General features: G+C 41.7%; 1 protein-coding gene across 1 annotated transcript; it reads left to right on the top strand.

Annotated features, from left to right (window-relative positions):
* The first annotated feature begins 1,734 nt into the window (after positions 1–1,734).
* LOC146610048 (uncharacterized) lies at positions 1,735–12,195 on the top strand. Its single transcript, XM_085346169.1, has 16 exons — positions 1,735–1,745; positions 2,556–2,614; positions 2,871–2,888; positions 3,066–3,098; positions 3,228–3,263; positions 3,425–3,454; positions 3,549–3,578; positions 3,717–3,758; positions 6,515–6,544; positions 6,651–6,701; positions 6,793–6,825; positions 7,009–7,029; positions 9,449–10,192; positions 10,499–10,555; positions 11,227–11,333; positions 12,154–12,195. Exons 1-16 carry the CDS (start codon positions 1,735–1,737, stop codon positions 12,193–12,195), a joined length of 1,344 nt encoding a protein of 447 aa, XP_085202295.1.
* The last annotated feature ends 8,170 nt before the right edge of the window (positions 12,196–20,365 follow it).

Genomic DNA, 20,365 nt, shown 5'->3' with positions numbered 1-20,365 from the left:
TTGTCAGTATTAAGAATGAAGCCTGTACCCTGTGTAATTATATATTTGGCCAGATTTCTAGAAATAGGAGCTGCTCCATCAAAGTTGGAATGTTTCTGCTTAATTAGACCCAGTTTTCACTAGAAAGTTTCTGAATTAAAAAGCTCACCTTTTTTTTCAGTCCTGGTGTGCTGACTGTAAGCTCGTCTGGAATCTGGTGCAACTAGGTTCCAGAAGTGTGACTAGCTGGCTGCATGGATGAATTCATGACTCATGAGGATAATTCACAGTAAATAAAATGTTTTCACAGAGACCACGCCTACCACACAGTTATTGCCAAATCTGTAGTCAGCTACTCTGACATCATGTTTGCATAATCAGCACTGCAGGATAACTATATTTGTTCACCCACACTGTGAGCGCCTGCTCTTTGTTTTAACAGAGCTAGCACTCTTTCATGCTGCAACAGTGGTCATGTTAAAGCTTACAAGGAGTGTCTCAAAGTCAAACAAGTTCATTCTTTCACTTCTTTTGAACACTGGAACTCAGAACTCATTGTAACCATTTAAAATTATAAAACAACTTTTGGATAGAGGGAGAGCAGGTCATCTAACAATTGAAAGGTTGGTAGTTTGATCTCCAGCTAGGGCAACTACTGAACTCTGAGTGTGCGTGAATGTAAGATACCTTGCTTAGACACTTACTATACAAGTACCAGTCCAGCCAAAAAAATAGTTTCTATACAGATTCATAGTCAAAGGAGCTTGCAAAGAAAAGCGTCTGGACTTATTTAAGTTGCTTGAAGACGTTTCACCTCTCATCCGAGAAGCTTCTTCAGTTCTAAGGTCAAATGGTGGGGAGTCCCAGATTTAAACCTAGTGGGAGTATCCCTCCACAGAGGGACAAAAGGATCCCCTGATGATCCTCTAATCCCCTGAGCCAAGGTGTGAAACTGGGTGTGGGTCCCAATCAGGGTTTCGGGTGTGCTCATTGTGAAACCTGGCCCCACCTTATCATGCGAATTCCTGAGGGCAGAAATGAATATACAGATTCATAAAAAGATCTAAAAACAAAAGATCAACAATACAGACGTGAAGAGGAAAAGAAGACGCTCTTTGTTTTTGTGGTCCAACCGGTTCATGTCTGAGGACATATTCATTCCAGACACACACATGCTCACACACACATCTCTGTACATTTCCTGGTGGAACAGTTAGACGTGGTTACAATGCTTTGTCTCAGCGTTACGTTTCAAACGTTGGTGCTGCGATAACAATCAGCTCAGAGTAATTTAATGCTGATCAGACGAAAGCACGAGGAGTTGAAGTTGAGAAAACATGAAAAAACATTCTGCAAGGAGAAACGAGTTAAAGGCTTCATTAACTGGAGTTCAGTTTAATGATGAACAAAGGAAAACACACAGGAAGCAGAAGCTCTGAGACCACCACTTTGGTTTCATTATGAACAATAAGTGAATGCTGTTCTGTTCTAACCCTGCATCTCTTTGCTTTTCGTGCTGATTCACCACAGGGTCTAGAATAATTTGGATTTAATTCTGTGCTCTGAATGTAAACAGGGCACTTTTAAAGAAGCTCAAAGTGAGTCTGTGCAGATGCCCAGGTGATCGGAGGAGGGAGCAGAGGAGGAGGAGGAGGAAGAGGAGGAGTATAAAAAGCTGCTGCTCTCTTTCAGTCGAGTTTAAATACACTTAAGTTTCACCTGATCAGAGCTTCCATCAACCTGCGGATTACCGACATGCTGCAGCGGTGAGTTCATTCTTTAGCTACACATGAGCCTGCTGGGTCAAGACTGTCTTCAAACTTTGAACCGCTTTAAATGGTTTCACAAAGCTCAAGAGGCACTCCTGCTCTCTGCCTGGAAAAAATCATGAAGCTGATGACTCAGAGTTTTTCAAGAGCTCCTTTTCAACCTTTGATCTGATTCACATTGTACAGTAACAAAGAGAGGTGAAATAATTTCAAAGTCAACTACAGCGTGAAGTCTGGCTCTGTGTGGTGCTGCTGTCTGAGTTCAGGCCGTGTTCGGTTGTTTGCTGGCTGAATAAATCCTGTTTCCTCTCACCAACAGTAACACACTGATCCTTAAAGGTTCTCCGCGCTGGCTCGCTATATGTTGGTAAAGAATAGATGCTTTGTGTGTTTCTGAGGAGGAGACACAAAGGAGCCCAGTCATTTAACCTGAGATTGATCACCTGGCATTCATCACTTCATGTTCTTTAGTTTCTTTCCTGCAGTTGTGTTGAGAGAGAAGTCCTAAAATTATGGCTTTTGATTAGATTTCCTGATAAATCTGTCCCTATTCTGGGTTCAGATTTACGTTTAGCTTTAAATTTCCATTTAGACTATTAGCAAAAACATCGAAAACATGTCAAAACCACAGCAACCGATTCATCGAAAAGCTTTTGTTCTTCATGTTTTTACCAAGATAGTCAAATTATGCAAACAGGCTGCAGTCAAATCACACTTTGCAACACTTTGGATTGAAAATTTTGTGTGTGTGTGTGTGTGTGTGTGTGTGTGTGTGTGTGTGTGTGTGTGTGTGTGTGTGTTTTGCAGGTCAACTGTGTTGCTGCTCTTTGCGCTTGTTGCTGTTTCACTTGCAGCTCCAGTCCAGAGTAAGCCATGACATCATTATCATCATATCATTAATCAATCACGTTTATCAGTCTGTATTTTCATATGAAATTATAATTATTTAACAATTCAAGTGTTTTTACAGATTTATTTTACAGATTGAATTAACTGTAGTGACCTAATTAAGGGTCATTAGTATTAAAAGCCCGTAGTCATCAGTTATGATTTTACATGTGGCATGTTTGATATGAAACATGTGGTCAGTGTGTCTGATGTCATCATTTCTTTTCCTTCCAGAGAGAAACTCAGAAGATGGTAAATATAAGGTCGCTTGCATTAGTTAAAGATTTGACCTTTGATCCTGCCGTTTCAAAAACAATTCAATTTAAATCAGTGTTCAGTCTGTGTCCGAGGTGGTGAGTGGTGGCTGGAGTACCACCTACAGACCTCAGAGGTCGATATATGAAAGTGTTTTTTTTTTTTCTGTTCCAGAGAGAATTCTGCCTCTGTTGGAGCACCTGAATGGTAGTGTGCGCGCACACACACACACACACGCACACATGCACACACACACACACGCACACACACGCACACACACACACACACACGCACACACACACACACTATTGTTCATTCTGTTGATTTTGTTTTTAGGTGGCAGGACAAGTGAACCTGTCACAACAGAGCCAGGTAACAATACAACACACACTTCACATTGTTTACACTTCACACTAGAGACACACACACACACACACACACACACACACACACACACACACACACACACACACACACACACACACACACACACACACACACACACATACATAACTCTTTTTCTGTTTCCTCAGATGTTCATGAAAGTGAAGAGCAAACTGAAGGTAACTTTTCTATTCATCTTTCTGCTTAGCTGTTTGCTTACCTGTCCGTGTGCTTACCTGTCCTTCGCTTCCTCTCTCTCTCTCTGTGCTTCAGCTCCTTCAGTTGATGCCACTGGGTCACCAGGTCAGTGGAGGAGGGAGTGTAATTTTTTTTTTCATTCTTAATTTAAAATAAATCTTATCCAGATTACAGCTGTGATTCAGTTCATCATTGCATCGCTTAATCCAAACTCTACCATGTTTTTTCTGTATATTGATTCAGATGTCAGCGATGAAGGTGTTGCCATGACTGACAGCGATGAAGGTGAGATGAAGGTTTTAGGAGCAGGTCTACTGTTTTATGTCCAGACAAAGAAGGAGGAATGAGAATCTGCACATCTGGTCAGACACAAACGCAGCTGACTGATCCTCTGGCTCAGCGTAGAGCTGTGACAGAGGCTTTATATGCCCAATCCTGCACATCACAGCGGGGCATACAAAAGTATTCGGCCCCTTGAACTTTCCCACATTTTGTCACATTACAGCCACAAACATGAATCAATGTTATTGGAATTCCACGTGAAAGATCAACACAAAGTGGTGTACACGTGAGAAGTGGAATGAAAATCATACATGATTCCAAACATTTTTTATAAATAAATAACTGCAAAGTGGGGCGTGCGTAATTATTCAGCCCCCTGAGTCAATACTTTGTAGAACCACCTTTTGCTGCAATTACAGCAGCCAGTCTTTTAGGGTCTGTCTCTACCAGCTTTGCACATCTAGAGACTGAAATCTTTGCCCATTCTTCTTTGCAAAACAGCTCCAGCTCAGATTAGATGGACAGCGTTTGTGAACAGCAGTTTTCAGATCTTGCCACAGATTCTCGATTGGATTTAGATCTGGACTTTGACTGGGCCGTTCTAACACATGGATATGTTTTGTTTTAAACCATTCCATTGTTGCCCTGGCTTTATGTTTAGGGTCGTTGTCCTGCTGGAAGGTGAACCTCCGCCCCAGTCTCAGGTCTTTTGCAGACTCCAAGAGGTTTTCTTCCAAGATTGCCCTGTATTTGGCTGCATCCATCTTCCCATCAACTCTGACCAGCTTTCCTGTCCCTGCTGAAGAGAAGCACCCCCAGAGCATGATGCTGCCACCACCATATCTGACAGTGGGGATGGTGTGTTCAGAGTGATGTGCAGTGTTAGTTTTCTGCCACACATAGCGTTTTGCATTTTGGCCAAAAAGTTCCATTTTGGTCTCATCTGACCAGAGCAGCTTCTTCCACATGTTTGCTGTGTCCCCCACATGGCTTGTGGCAAACTGCAAACGGGACTTCTTATGGTTTTCTGTTAACAATGGCTTTCTTCTTGCCACTCTTCCATAAAGGCCAACTTTGTGCAGTGCACGACTAATAGTTGTCCTATGGACAGATTCCCCCACCTGAGCTGTGGATCTCTGCAGCTCGTCCAGAGTCACCATGGGCCTCTTGGCTGCATTTCTGATCAGCACTCTCCTTGTTCGGCCTGTGAGTTTAGGTGGACGGCCTTGTCTTGGTAGGTTTACAGTTGTGCCATATTGCATCCATTTCTGAATGATCGCTTGAACAGTGCTCCGTGGGATGTTAAAAGCTTGGGAAATCTTTCTGTAGCCTAAGCCTGCTTTAAATTTCTCAATAACTTTATCCCTGACCTGTCTGGTGTGTTCTTTGGACTTCATGGTGTTGTTGCTCCCAATATTGGGTGGCTGTAGCTCAGTTGGTAGAGCAGGTCATCTACTGATTGGAAGGTTGGTGGTTCGATTCCTGGCTTCACCTAGTCCGCATGCCATATATCCTTGGGCAAGATATTAACCCCAAATTGTTCTCCGATGTATCCATCGGAGTGTGAATGTTACTTAGAAAGCACTTGGAACAATATGCTTGTGTGAATGCACAAGTTGTGTAAAGTGCTTTGAGTGCTCAGAAGAGTAGAAAAGCGCTATATAAGAACAAGTCCATTTACCAATATTCTCTTAGACAACCTCTGAGGCTGTCACAGAGCAGCTGTATTTGTACTGACATTAGATTACACACAGGCGCACTCTATTTAGTCATTAGCACTCATCAGGCAATGTCTATGGGCAACTGACTGCATTCAGACCAAAGGGGGCTGAATAATTACGCACGCCCCACTTTGCAGTTATTTATTTGTAAAAAATGTTTGGAATCATGTATGATTTTCGTTCCACTTCTCACGTGTGCACCACTTTGTATTGGTCTTTCACGTGAATTCCAATAAAATTGATCCATGTTTGTGGCTGTAATGTGACAAAATGTGGGAAAGTTCAAGGGGGCCGAATACTTTTGCAAGCCACTGTAAGATGCCAGCAGGCAGTGCATAAATAGAGCGCAGAGGAAGCAGAAGCAGGAAGCAGATGGAGATGGCTATAATCAGATGTAGCTATATGAAATAAAAGCAACATCAGGAAGAAGGAACACAAAAAGTTGGGCTGAACTCTAGAAGATGTGAAGGGTGAAGGTAACTGTGGTCTCAGTGGTAATCAGAGCACTCTGTACAGTGACATCAAAGCTAGGCAAGTGGATCCAGCAGATCCCAGGAACAACATCTGAGATCTCTGTCCAGAAGAGTGCAAACCTAGGTACAGCAACGATACTGTGCAGGACCCTCAAGCTCCAAGGCCTCTGGTAGAGGACTCAAGCTTGAAAGGCTAGACCTCCTGCTGGGATGAAAGGGTTTGTTTTTTTTACCTGAGATTTTTTTTTTTAACTCATTAATTACTGTGTGTGTGTTCACCTATCTGTCTATGGGACTGCTGTAGCAGGAGGTAGAGCAGATCATCTACTAATGGGAAGGTCAGTGGCTTGATCCCTGGCTGCTCCAGTCTCTATGCCAAATATCCTTGGCCAAGATACTAATCCCAAGTTGCTCTCCATTCGCATTATGAATGTGTGTGAATGTTCAATACAAAGCACTTAAGGATGAGCATGTTTATGTGAACATGTGAATGTTTTAAGGGGTTCCAGGAGAGTAGAAAGGCTCTATACAAGAATCAGTCCATTTAACATTCTGTGTGTTTCAGCTCCTTCAGTTGATGCCACTGAGCCACCAGGTCAGTGAGTGTAATAAAGCTGATTTTAACTTAAAATCCACTTTGAAGTCTGAATTAATCAAATAATTACCCAGATTTTGTTCTCACTCTGTTTCTTTCATGTAAGGTGGTTCAGACATCAGCGATGAAGCTGATGTTACAGCTGACAGCAATGAAGGTGAGAGGAGACAGTCTGTTGTTTCATGCTGAGACACAAATGATGAAACACACACAAAGCATCACTCAAGTTTTATTTATATCTTGCTCAGGTGACGTTAAAGATTCTCCTGAAGAAACTGAAGGTAATGTTTTCACCTCTCTGTCCAGCTGACTACAACCCAGTAAAGCATGGAAATCTCTTCATATTTGTTGGTGGGTTTGGCTTAAGCATGCAGGAAGGAGCTAGTTTTGAAATGTTGCTTAAAATGTCACAAAGCACAAAGAATCTACTTTGTACACGTCTTTACACATGTTTATCTCCATAGATGCTGCAGAACAGTCAAATGGTAAATATTTTCTTGTCTTTAGTTTTCTTAAACTTTCTTAAACTTGATGGACTGAGACTGAGAGCAAGCAAGCAAGCTGAGAGATGAAGGAAGTTAAATTTTTCTAAAAACATACAAGGAAAAACATTTTTACCTTTGTTTCTGATCCTTCAGAGGAGACTGATACACAAGGTTAGGGCGTGGTTTGGTTTTTAAAAATAGCACACTGGAGGAATGAGGAACAAATAGAAAATCAATGTGATAGACACCAAAGCGTTAAAGGGATGATAACAGTCAGCAATAAAGACTGTTCCTCCTAAAAGCAGGACATGCTTCACACGTCTCTGTTTAACCTCCTTTGACTCTTTGTGTTGTTTAATTTCAAACTGTTCCGGAGTAACTACTGTATTGTAATTGTATATGCTACTATTTTTAACTTGTGTAAGATATTTTAACAGAAAAGTAGTTTATCATCATAAGAAAAGCTACTCCAAACTACTCCTGTATTCATTAATTTGGCTGTGAAAGCGCTTAGACATAGAAACGAGAGTTTGTAAGAATGGATGTGAATGGGTGAATAAGTTGTGTTGAGTGTTGGGAAAGTTACTTTTCAAATGTATTCCACTACAGATTGCAGAATACATGGCCCAAAATGTAGTTTGTGACATATTCCATTAAGTTACTCAATATCTGTAAAGTATTCTCAACATTATGGATTACTTGATATGTTGTCATGCTTTTTACAACTACATGAATGTACTATTGCTGTGTGATTTATTACTATTACTAAAGGCTACTTGCCACCCAGCTAACATTGTTAGCTGCCATTAGCTGAGGTTAATTCATAGACTGCAAACTGTTAGACTTGATGGATAGCATTAACAGCCTGCTAACTGGAAGTAATCATGTGCAGTTCTGAAAGCAATATCAACTAGATTTTTAAACCTAATATAAGATGAGTAACAGTAGGGTGGACATTAGGCAAGGCTGCACTTTTTGCAGTGATCTCATATAGAAAAAGAAAATTCTGTATCAGTAATATGTTTTCTTTCTGTCTGCTTCCAGAGCTGCACATGATTATTTGCAGCTAGCAGGTTGTAATGCAGCCTTCAGTAATAGTAATAAATCACACAGCAATAGTACATCAAATATACTACAAGGTAGTTGCAGTATGCTAACATCAGTTTTTAAAAAAGAACTTACTTCCAGATGTTTCTTTAGGTTGAAGTCTTTTGACGCTGAGAGCAGTTTGGTTGTTGGCAAACAGAGTTTCCCATATGGAAAAGAAATAGTAAAAACTTATATTCTTCAAGGGGTCTTATATCTGTTTTCACTCTTGTATGCTTTTCATACAAGTTTCACACAAGACAGATACAAACTTTATAAGATTTATATATATCTTTTCCATATGGGTTGCATTGAACGCTCAGATTTCACCCATTCCTTTCTTCTTTAAACGTGAAGTGGTGTCGGAATTTCCAAGTAAGAAATGAATTCCTGCCCGTGCACTGCTGGTTCGGTTGTGCTGGCTCCAGGTCCACTGTGTAACTGACACCACCAACATTAACAGGACACGTACATTAGAGCTTCTTATTGCATGTTTTGTTTGGGTTTAGGACAATGCGTGGAATTACCAAAATTAGAGAGGGGATAGCCAAACATATGAAACAGGTAATGACTGCCGTGTAATCCATTTATTTCAACAAAGTAACTGTGTTCTAATTATCACCTATTTAAGCAGTAACTGTAACGGAAAACAGTTACTCATATTTTGTATTTAAAAACGTAAAGCTGGTACATGGATTCCGTTACTCCCCAACAATATGCGTTGACTAAAGCACTTTGAGTGTTCCAGTAGAGTAGAAAAGTGCTGTATAAGAACCACACCTTTTCCCATTTAACAAACTTGAGTAGTGTAGTGCATCTGTAGCTGCTGGAAAGTTGTTAACAAGTAAAATTCTGAAGGGGTCCTGGTCTGTGCCGACTATGTCATTGATATGTCAGCCACAGAAATGTGCATGTCAAGGTTCACTTTACTTCTAAGCCAAATGCCAGTCTCGTCAATTTTAGGAAGTCAGCAATAAAAAGCTCATTTATTAATTTATTAATATGATGATTATTAATATGAGTATATCTGAGCAATTAACAACTCAGAGCTGGCACACATTACCTGGTGGGATGATCATCAGGTCTGTCAATCATTAAGAAATGAGGGAGTGCAGCGTGAAGCAAAACCAGTCCAGCATGTGTCCTCCTTCCAACCTTTGGGTGACGTCCTCAGGAAGTGTTTTAAATGATGAGGAGTGTTACAGCTCTTATTGAAGCAGAATCCATGATTCATAACAAAGTTTTTTTTTACTTTCTGTGTAAGCACAGTTGTAGGACAATGAGCTTATTCCTCATGTTCATCACAGACATAATTATTATCTGCAATCCACAGAGACTGCAGAGTCTGTGCCCGAAAACAGCGCCGACACCAGCACGGAGTCTGAGCCAGCACCTAATGGTGACAAAGAAGATGGGGGGGAGGCATTGAGTGATGAAGAGCAGGAAGTGAAGGAGAAGGGAGATGAAACGAGTGAAAAAGATACCAGTGAGGAGGAGGAGGGGGGGGAGGTGGTGCCTATCATAGAAGAGGACAGCAAAGAGGAAACTCCAGCTGAAGAAGACAGCCAAATGAATAACAGTGAGATTGAAGACATGGTGGAGATAGAGGAGAAAGAGGCTGAGGAGGAAGAAACAGAAGAGGAGAATGAGGAGGAGTTCAAAGAAGTGGAGGAGGAGAAGGAGGAAAAAGAGAACGATAATCAGGATGAGCTAGGGGAGGATAAGCAGGATGAGCTAGGGGAGGAGAAAGAGGAGGAGGATGAGCTAGAGGAGGATAAGGAGGAGGACGAGTCAGAGGAGGAGGAGCTAGAGAAGGAAAATGAAGAGAAAGAGCAAGATGGGGATAAAGAGGAGGATGAGGCAGAAGAGGAGAAGGAAGAGTTAGATAATGAAAAGGAAGAGAAAGAGGAAGATATGGATGAGAAGGAGGAGCAGCGGGAGGAACTGGAGGAAGGAAATGAGGAGGAGCAAGAGATAAAGGAGGAGGAAGAGGAGGAGGAGGATTTCAAGGATGAATCTGAAAATGCAGATACTGAAGAACCTGATGAAATTGATGATGGTCTGGACTCCACTGAAGGTAAAAAATGATGAACTGGTGTGATTTATGTCACAAATTCATGTGGTCCCAAACAACAATCAGAAAATCCAGAGTGAAAAATCAGAGGCTGACAACGAAAACACTCTTGAAGAGTTCAAAGACCAACTTAAAGAATTTGAAGTCATTAATAGACAAAGATTTAAGATGCTAATGAAGGAAAACATTCACACAGATATTAGATGAGTTTCATTTGAACATCTCAACTGGGATTAGAGGAAGCAGACAATAAGACTAAAAGTTCAGATGAAGGGAGCCACAGGTTCTTAATTCTTATTCTTGTTACAGCAACACCTGCTGGTGAACTGGACCAATCAGATGATGCCACCCCCGTCACCAAACAGGGTAAATTTCATATCACATCTGCAGCCAATCACATTTCAGACAGAGTCAAATCTACTTCTTCTCTGAGAAGCACAAAGTGGAAACATGAAGTGTTTTACATCTTGTTGAAGTAAAAATGAACATCTGTGTTTTCTTGTAGCTACCAGTTAGATGCTTCGCCTCTGAGCTGTGGGAGCTCAGCAACTGCAGGTACCACACCATATTGTTTTCACTGATGGAGACAAACCTCTCCATAATCACAGATTATAGGAAAACACAGTCTTAGTTTTCATGGGACCTATTTAAGTTCTCCGAAGCCCAGAGTATCCTTTTCCTATAAAACATAGGAGTAGATCCTGAAAATGTTCATGCTAAAGGAACCATACATTAACAAACCAGATGGTGACATATCTTGAGAAAAATAAGTGCATTTTCAACAATAATGTGTCATTTCTTTCATGTAGTCAATCTAACGTTATTAAATGCTCATTAGAATCTAAGTGCTAGAGTATGTCTTATACTAGTTATACTAGTACTAAATTTAACTTCCTTTGACTCCAAAAATAATGTGTACAGATTAGAAAAAAACTTTACTTTTCTACTGACATCATTTGGAGACCTCTGACTCGTTTTTCACCAATTCAAGGAACATTTTTTTAATTTTGTTTTCACGAAAGTGTGACTGTTTGCAGCTTCTATAGATGTGATGTTTGCTTTTAGAGTGTTGATGGAGAGAACTATAGAGAAGGTTGGTGTTCGCTGTGTCTTTGTGGATCACCAGCTGCTGAGAGTAGCTATGGTACTGCATGAGGAAGTATGTGTAGGGAAGGATGGTGGTGCAGGACATTTATGAGGACAGAGGGTGACAGGTGAGTTCAAGGTAGGGGTGGGATTACATCAGGTCTGCCCTGAGTCCTTCTTGTTTACTGTGGTGATGGACAGGCTAAGGGATGAGAACATGGACCTCCCAATGCAATCCTCTACCCGCTCCCTTGAGCCTCTTCTCTCCAGGTATGCCTCTGCAGAGAGAAGGAAAGTGAGTAAAAGCAAGGCAAGAATACATGTGAATGAGAGGGAGACATGTAAGGAATACAGACAGTGAAGGCAGATGAGTTTAAATACCTGGGCTTAGTGGTCCAAAGAAAGGTGAAGAAGAGAGTGCAGATAGGGTCGAGACAAGCATCAGGGGCGATTTGTGACAGAGCATAGCAGCAGCAATGAAAGGGAAGGTTTCGAAGATAGTAGTGAGACCTGCTGTGATGGATGGTTTGGAGTTAAAGATATTAGGATGAGCAGGATGGACTAGAAATCAATGAGAGAGTGGATATATCGGATAAAGGATGATGAAGTTGAAGCTATAGGAAGAAAAGAGGAAGACCTCAGAGGAGGTTTGTGGGTGTAGTAAATTGGGGCATGCAGAGGGCTGATGTGACAGAGGAGGATATAGGGATAGGAGGAGAATGAGCACCTGATAGAGAAGGAAAAAGGGAGTGGAGTGGCTGCAGGCCATATGTAATAATTGTTACTGTGAAGAGTCCATCCCAGATAGACTTGAATCAGTCACTGAGCAGTGAAGCAGTATGAAGTGAACCGAGGTTTTCTGTGCTGTTTCCTGACAGAGCCAAGCCCACAGCCTCCACAGTGGAATCCAGCTGCCATGACTTCAACAACCTAAACTGCATGAATTTCAACGTTCAGCCAACTGTTGTTTCCTCTCCCCATTTTCTAGCAGTGTCTGTTTTAACCTCTGGCTTCTTTGGTTTTCTCAGATTAAAAAAGGAAATGTCTTTCACCTGCTGACTGTCTTCTTTTCTGCCATGTGTCTCTCTTTCCAGCTTCTTGTCTGCAGAAATATTAAATCAGCTGCTGAGCTCAGATCTGTTTTGTGTGTCTGATTTCACACATTAACATGTACATAAGTCCCTCTTTAATTTACAGAGAATGTTTTTAAGGACGTGAAAAACCAGTCAGTGGTGTATACAGAGGAACTGCTAATAAAGTTTGAATTGTCGAAACCTCATCGACTCTTTCTTCCAACAGTCAGCATGCTTCCCTGAACCAGTAATGACGTGATTTCAGTCACACATTTTTATCATAAAATGTGACGTTATTGTTCAGAAGCTGGAGCAGAACTGAGATCGGAAAGGACCAACAAGTGTATGCTTTATTCATTATTTAGAAAAATAACTGATGACTGGTGGCTCATGTGGTAGAGCAGGGTTCAAGGCTCTTTATTTGTCACATGCATAGTTATACAAGTATAACACACAGTGAAATGTAGCCTGACACACTCCTCGACATGTGCAAAAATTGGGGGGGGGGGGCTGTAGAGGAAGAACATAATATATATATACATATATATATATATATATATATATATATATATATATATATATATATATATATATATATATATATATATATATATATATAGTATATACATTGGGTGAATATGCAGTAGTAGCAGCAAGCAGGTGAATTCTGTACATTAATATGAATAGACATCTGACTATTTTACAGGATAGACAATATAAACATATTTAAAATTAAAGGAATTGAAATGTACATTGTGCCTTGGTTTAGTGTCTGGAAGAGAGTCCTGTCTCAGTCAATTATAGATGATGTGAGAGGGCGGGTGTGTGTGTTTAGGGCCCGGATGGCTTGGGGATAGAAGCTCCTCTTGAGTCTCTCTGTCCTTGCCCGGAAGATGCGGAACCTTCTACCAGATTGCAGAAGTTGGAACAGTTTGTTGCCAGGATGGGACGGGTCCTTCAGTATCTGCGCTGCTCTAGTCCGGCATCTCCTGGTGTAGGTGTCCTGAAGCGGGGGGAGAGCAGTCCTGCAGCAGCGTTCTGCTGTACGGATCACTCTCTGGAGAGCTTTTTGGTCCTTCACACAGCTGTTCCCGAACCACGATGTCATGTTCTGTGTGAGGATGCTCTCCACAGCGCCTGTATAGAAAATCCTGAGGATCTTTGGAGAGACCCTGAACTTCCTCAGTTGTCGTAGGTGATACAGGCGCTGCCTAGCCTTTTTGGTCTGGACCTGAATGTGGGCAGCCCATGTCAGGTCTGAGGAGATGTGGACACCAAGATACTTGAAGGACTGCACCCTCTCCACTGGAGCTCCATTGATGATAATGGGCTTGTAGTCTCTGTGCTGACCCCTTCTGAAGTCCACCACCAGCTCCTTGGTCTTGCTGACGTTCAGCTGGAGGTGGTTGTCCTGGCACCATGATGCCAGATTCTTCACTTCATCCATGTAGGCCGTCTCATCGTTGTTGGAGATGGCACCCAACATCACTGTGTCGTCAGCAAACTTCACAATGGTATTGGAGCCATGGGTGGCCACACAGTCTGAAGTGTAGAGGGAGTAGAGCAGTGGCGAGAGGACACATCCCTGAGGTTCTCCTGTGTTGATGGTGATGCTGTTGGAGAAGCACCTGCCCACCCTCACCACCTGAGTTCTGCCAGTGAGGAAGTCCAACACCCATGCACACAGACGGCTGTTAAGTCCCAGATCCCTCAGCGTTGTGAACAGTCTGCAGGGCACTATTGTGTTAAACGCTGAACTGTAATCAACAAACAGCATTCGCACATAGTTACCCTGTTTCTTGTCCACGTGGCTGAGAGTGGTGTGTAGGACGTGGGCGATGGCATCCTCTGTGGATCTGTTGGATCTGTAGGCGAACTGCAGCGGATCTGTGGTGTCTGGGATGGAGGAGGAGATGATGTTCTTCAGCAGCCTCTCAAACACCTTCATTACTACCGAGGTCAGTGCAACTGGCCGGTAATCGTTCAGGGATGAGGGTTTGCTGTTCTTGGGCACAGGGATGATGGTGGATCTTTTGAAGCATGTGGGGACCACAGACTTCGCCAGGGACTCGTTGAAGATGTAAGTGAACACACCTGCTAGCTGGTTAGCACAGCAGCGCCACCGGTGGGAAGGTTGGGGGATCGATCCCCGTCTCCTCTAGCTGTAAGCCACAGGAACCATCAGTAAGGTCTTAGCTTAACTGTTGTTAAATCTTCTGCACGGAAACAGTTTGATATCACCTTTACTGACTTGTAAGGAATTTCCTGTGGCTGGGATTGAGCAGTCAGACCGGAGTTAGCTGCATGGCCACATTCCTCAGGCTGCTCTCTGCAGCACCTCAACACTATTCACACCCTCTACCATACCTTTATATGCTGCTGTTATAGCCCTAAAGTATAATGACTGGTGATTCGTGGCACAAAGTGATACAAATAAATAAAGCAGACTAAACATGCTGCTGAGGTGATTGCTGCACATTAGAGCTGTGAGACTTTTTTGTGAAAATTTATTCATAGAAACAAAGCTTCCTGTGCGCAGCCCAACCCATAGCTTGCTCCTGAAAGTCTCGGTTCTTTTCCTCTCAGCTGCAGACTCACTGCTGTTTATTGTCTGAGAATAAAGATTAAATCTTAAAATAGAATTCAAACTTAGTACAGATTTCATATGAGGTCAGCGGGTGCAGTGTAGATGTCCTGTTTTAGTATAAAACAATATAAAATTGTTGTAAAATTGTTTGCTGCCAGTAGAAAAAAATATAATCAAAGAACAAATTTGTATTGATCTCTAATTTGACAGCATAAGTTACCATGGCGATACACCCAGGTAAGAATGGACCACCTTCACAGCGCAGAGAATCCAGGGTTAAACCTGAAGTTAGCTGGATAAGATGAAGCCCTTCTTTGTAGTACAAGCCTCTGACGGTGCCAGCCCCATCCCTTCTTGTAAACATAAAGGTTAAATCCTGGGTTAACTTGATGAGTTGATAACCAGCTTCATGTGACCGTTCTAAATCTAGAAAACAGAAAGAGACTTTGGCTCTGTGGGACCTCGTAGTATGGGAGCTTGCTCACTTCCATCTGTTTCACCTTGTATCATGTTTTGGTTTCACCTGTTTCTGAAGCTGCATTTTGTCTGTCTCACCTGGTAGTCTCTGTTTATTTATTTCCTATTTGCAGCAGTGAGGCCTGTGGATACTGACATTTTAAGACAGCCTGGCGAGGTGTGTCGGAGACGGAAAAGTCAGGCTTACTGGTGTGGAACACTGATTCCTGAGATGAAGTTTCTTTGTGATGATGAATGAAAGGTGACCTGCAGGTCCTAAGAGGAGTCGCACATACCAAAGAAGAAGAGAGGGGTAGGGGGGCATTTCCTGCCAGATAAAGGGTGTTTGTTTCAACCTGTGATTGGTTAATGGGGTCAGGACAGAGGCCAACAGCAGGGGGCAATTCAATAGATCCTGCCACACCTGTGTGTGTGTGTGTGTGTGTGTGTGTGTGTGTGTGTGTGTGTGTGTGTAGGTTTTGAGTGTTCACACTGATGATAGGTATGTGTGATGAAGATCAGTTTGACCCGCATGGTGGAGTGCATCGTTGTTGGTCACAGATGGAAACTTTGGCTGTGGAGTTTCTGCGGTCTCACCGGCTTCCTGTTGCTCGATGGTCCCACAGCTCTTAGTTTCAGTCAGACATGAGGATCAAAGGTGCAGGTGAGCTCCAGTCATTCAGAACCAAGCTGGACCTAGACTATAGCTTAAAGTGCCCCTAATTCCTCTTCTGGACCTGATCCCAGAGTCCAGCCCAGCTCCAAGTTGGTTCTAGTTTCAGGATGTCCTACAGCAGATGGATTCAAAGTCTTGTTCTGCCCTGATTCCCACAGACAACAGGAAGCTCACTTCAAAATAAAAGCACAGAAGGTCATTGGGTTCTGTCACATTGACTCAGACTCAGGAGATAAACTACAGCTTCAGCTCTGTCATGTTGCTGTACCTATGCGATACCTGCTCCGATGTGACTTTTAACCCCTTCTTCTGCATCCAACAGACCAAGGAGTCAGCCACTTTGACAGGCTTCACAGTTCAGAATTAAAACAAAGGTGGAGGGAAAGTTTCGTTTCATCTCCGACTCTGTATCGGAGGTTCCTCTCACTTTAAATCAGTTCAGTCAGTTCAGTCCACAACCTTTAAACGCCTGCCTGTACACACCAGCTTTTCTTTAACGTCCTCTCAGTGTTGTCCTATTTCCTTCTTCATTATTTTGCTTTAATTTATTTTTTTAACTGTATGCATATTTCTGTGGAACACATTTTCACTGTGATTTGGAAATAAACTTCGTGTGTGTGTGTGTGTGTGTGTGTGTGTGTGTGTGTGTGTGTGTGTGTGAGAGAGAGAGAGAGAGAGAGAGAGAGAGAGAATGAGAAAACGCACAGTAACACAGCAATTGCATTTCCTGCTTGTTTTTGTTGTTGTTTTTTTATCAGAAACTCTCTGGACCACACAATAATTCTGTGTTCCTTATTAACATATAATAAGTTATAATAAACTCTTCTCTGTCCCCTAGTTAAAGTTGGGTTTGTAAAATTGATTTCCAAGATTCAAATTGATTTTAGTTTGAATAATGTGATATTAATTCATTAAAGGCTGAATCCATTTTTAAATATAGATATATTTTGCCACAAACACAGGTTAATCTCAGGTTAAAGCTCACAAAACTATTTCAACAACCGTCAAACAGTTAAAACAGATCATTCCCTCTTACTTTGGTATTCTTGCTTCCACCACAATAAAATCACACTTCCTACACAGCTCTTTCTGTACTTCATTTTCCTTCTCTTGTACTAAAAATCTCAGTTTTCTGCATTATTAGCTTGCTTGTTACGCACCGTCTACCGTTGTGTATAGTGCTGTCAGCCTCTGTTTGTTTGTTTTTTCATAAATGATCTGCTGTTCAATCCTGAAGAAATTTAAACTTTTACAAATCTTGCCAAATTGCAAAATGCTTACTATCTCTCTAATAAAACCTCTTTAACTTGGCCCTGCTTCATTTCAGCAGCATCAGGTAATGTTCGTATGCTGATTCGCAGTTTTCTTCCCTTTTTGTTCTACTTTTAAGATGGTTATAAAAAGCCAGGCCAGGAAAATCTCCTTCATGTTTTTCTGTGTTTTATCCTTAGTTACTTTGACACAAAGGCATCTGCTGTGATGCTCACACCTCCCATGAAGTAGGAGGTCAGCTTTGTTTTTATGCATTATGCACAAAAATGTGTAAAAATGAAATCATGGATTCAATAGAACCCTAGTCCTAATATGTTCTAGTGTGTTCTAGTGTGTTCTAGTGAGTATTGCTTGTGCTGAGCTTGTATTAGTTCAAAGCTGCTTAATGTCACTGCAGACAGGAGAAAAAGCTTGTGAAGACTTATTAAAGTTTATTAAAAGTATTTAAATACCGATACATTTGATTTTCATGATAAATATTAATAGTAGTCACAATAATAATAATATTTTTTCACAGAAACCCCTGTCATAGTCCAATGCCTATGCAGGTGTACCCCACCTTTCACCCTATCACAGCTGGGACAGGTACCACCCACCATGACCCTAGAATCCAAAAAATGGATGAACCTTTAAAAACTTTGATACACTGAAGCAAAATATCCCAAAACCGAACGTTTAAATAAAAATTTTGCAGATTATTAAACAAGTAGATCCTCTGTGGATCAATTTAACTTTTCCCACTGTTTTATTATTAATATATTTATCTTTATTCCCTGAATTTGGGCTGGCAGAGTGTGAACCCAATCAGAGAAACTAAGGCAAAACATGATGTGAGAGGATTGCCGGTGACCTCTACCAAATATCTTCATTGTGCAGACCCAGTTGTTCCATGTTTCAGTGGGAAAGTGTTAGAAGAGCTGCAGATGTCCTGCTGCTTTTATTCAGAATTTTAGTTTTCAGGCTCGAGAAGTCATTTGTCCACAAGGTGGGAGCAGTTTACACTGTTACAGCTTTATGTCACTTCAGGATAAGGCGATGTGATGTCTGTTTCCTGCAACATTTTCAGAATGAGGCTTGTTTGTACTGTCTTGCTGTGTTCATGCACACAAAAAATAAATGAATGGAGTCAGTTTCACAGGAGGAGGAGGAGAAGGTCACAGATGTAGTTCGAAGGAATGTTGGCAGCTTTTCTCTGCAGCTCTGTATCGCTTCAATAAAGCCTCCTTTCTATACATCCTCTGAGCCTGAACACAGAAAGAGACTTCAAGCTGAGAAGATGAAAAAACAAACTGCTCTCTTTCTAAATGAAAGTTGATCTCCAGCATTTCAGACAGAAATCCATCCAGTTCTTATCTCTCAGCAGGTTATTCACATTATGACTATCAGATTCCATCAGGACCAGTATCATCTTGTAAGTTAGCGACTCAGAGTCCAGTTTGGAAAACATGTTGTTTGAAGTTCATGAGCTCTACAACTGAAATATTTATCTTCAAAACCTTAAATGTATTTCTTCCTTCTTCTTCTTCTTCTTCTTCTTCTTTTTAAATTGAGACTCTTCTCAGTCAAAAAGTAGCAGGAGTGGCAGACGGTTGAAGCTGTTCATGTATGGAAACAAGAGAAAGAAAATGAAGAGGGGGGAGAGAGAAGATGAAAAGATCAAGAACAGTAATGGGACATGTAGCAGGCATTTTAATTATATCTGTCTCCAATAATCCAAGGATTGCAAAGGTTGTGTAAAGAGTTTCTGTGGCCGTCGTGCATGAGATTCATTAAAGAAGATGGGTAACTCCTACATCCTCCCTGCAGCGATAGGTTTTCAGTGTTCATATAGTCCACAGTTTCCACCATCCACTGTCTCCTCCGACATGCTCTGTGAACAGGTCTGCAGAGGTCCCTGTGAGGAAGGATCAAAGGTTAGGTCAAAGCTGTGCTCTGCGCCAAGAAGGGAGCCCCTGTAGCCTTATAGTTCATATAGGCTTGTTTGGATGGGAGGAACAAGACCTTATAAGACTTACAGGAAGTTCCCCCCCCCCCTTTTTTTTTGTCTGCATGGTAGGAACTAGTAATTTCCAGAGACCCTGTTTGTGGAGTAGCTCCTACTTCAGGGTCGGTACTCTTCAACACAAGACTAACTGTTCAGTGGTTATAATGCACTCTTCTGGACATAGGCACACATCAGAAGAACAAATATTATAATAAAATCCATGTAAACATGGGGAACAGTTATGTCTAAAAATACACAGGGTATTAGAGAATTTTTAGTACGCCTATATGTGACTTAGGAAATGCAATGTGACTTTCAGATCTTGCATTCCTTCATCATCCAACAGTGTTCATCAACACAAAGCTAACTTCTATAGAGAAAAAAATGAAGAAACTGAAACGCCACCACTATGTGTGCTCACAACTTTTATGAACAGGATTTCTGGGGATAACTACATGGTGGAGAGTCTCCACAGGAGCTTGTCTCTGATTTTTTCCTATAGTAATTGGTTGTAGAAAAACCTGATAATGCCCAAATCTAGGTCGGGCATTATTTGCTGCCCCAGTTGAAGGACTTTAAGGAACTTAGGGTCGGGAGACTAACAAGTAGATCATGTGGCAAGTGCAGTGATATGGACAAGGTACTGGTCTGTGATGGTGTAGCCATTGGCTCTGTTTGTCTGGGCTGAGGCTTGGTGGTGACGACAGGGGCTCAGTCATTCAGATGAAGCTCAGGTCAACATTTCAACAGTTGCCTCAAGGTGCTTTATATTGTAAGGTAGACCCTACTATAATACATACAGAGAAAAACCCAACAGTCATAAGATCCCCTAATACGAAGCACTTTGGCGACAGTGGGAAGAAAAAAATGCCCTTTTAACAGAAAAAAATACTTCCAGCAGGCTATGGAGGGGCAGCCATCTCCCACAACCAGTTGGGGGAGAGGAAGAAAAAACAAAAGACATGCTGTGGACAACAACATGCAGTGATATAAAATCAGTTTAAGAACTGTCTGTCTGTTTCTCACAGACTCTGTATGGCTT

The sequence above is a fragment of the Diplotaxodon limnothrissa genome, linkage group LG22, assembly GCF_057381915.1.
Source record: "Diplotaxodon limnothrissa isolate DT_005_m linkage group LG22, D_limnothrissa_male_GT1.1, whole genome shotgun sequence".
Lineage (NCBI taxonomy): Eukaryota > Metazoa > Chordata > Actinopteri > Cichliformes > Cichlidae > Diplotaxodon > Diplotaxodon limnothrissa.
This window is presented reverse-complemented; position numbering and strand designations above follow the sequence as displayed.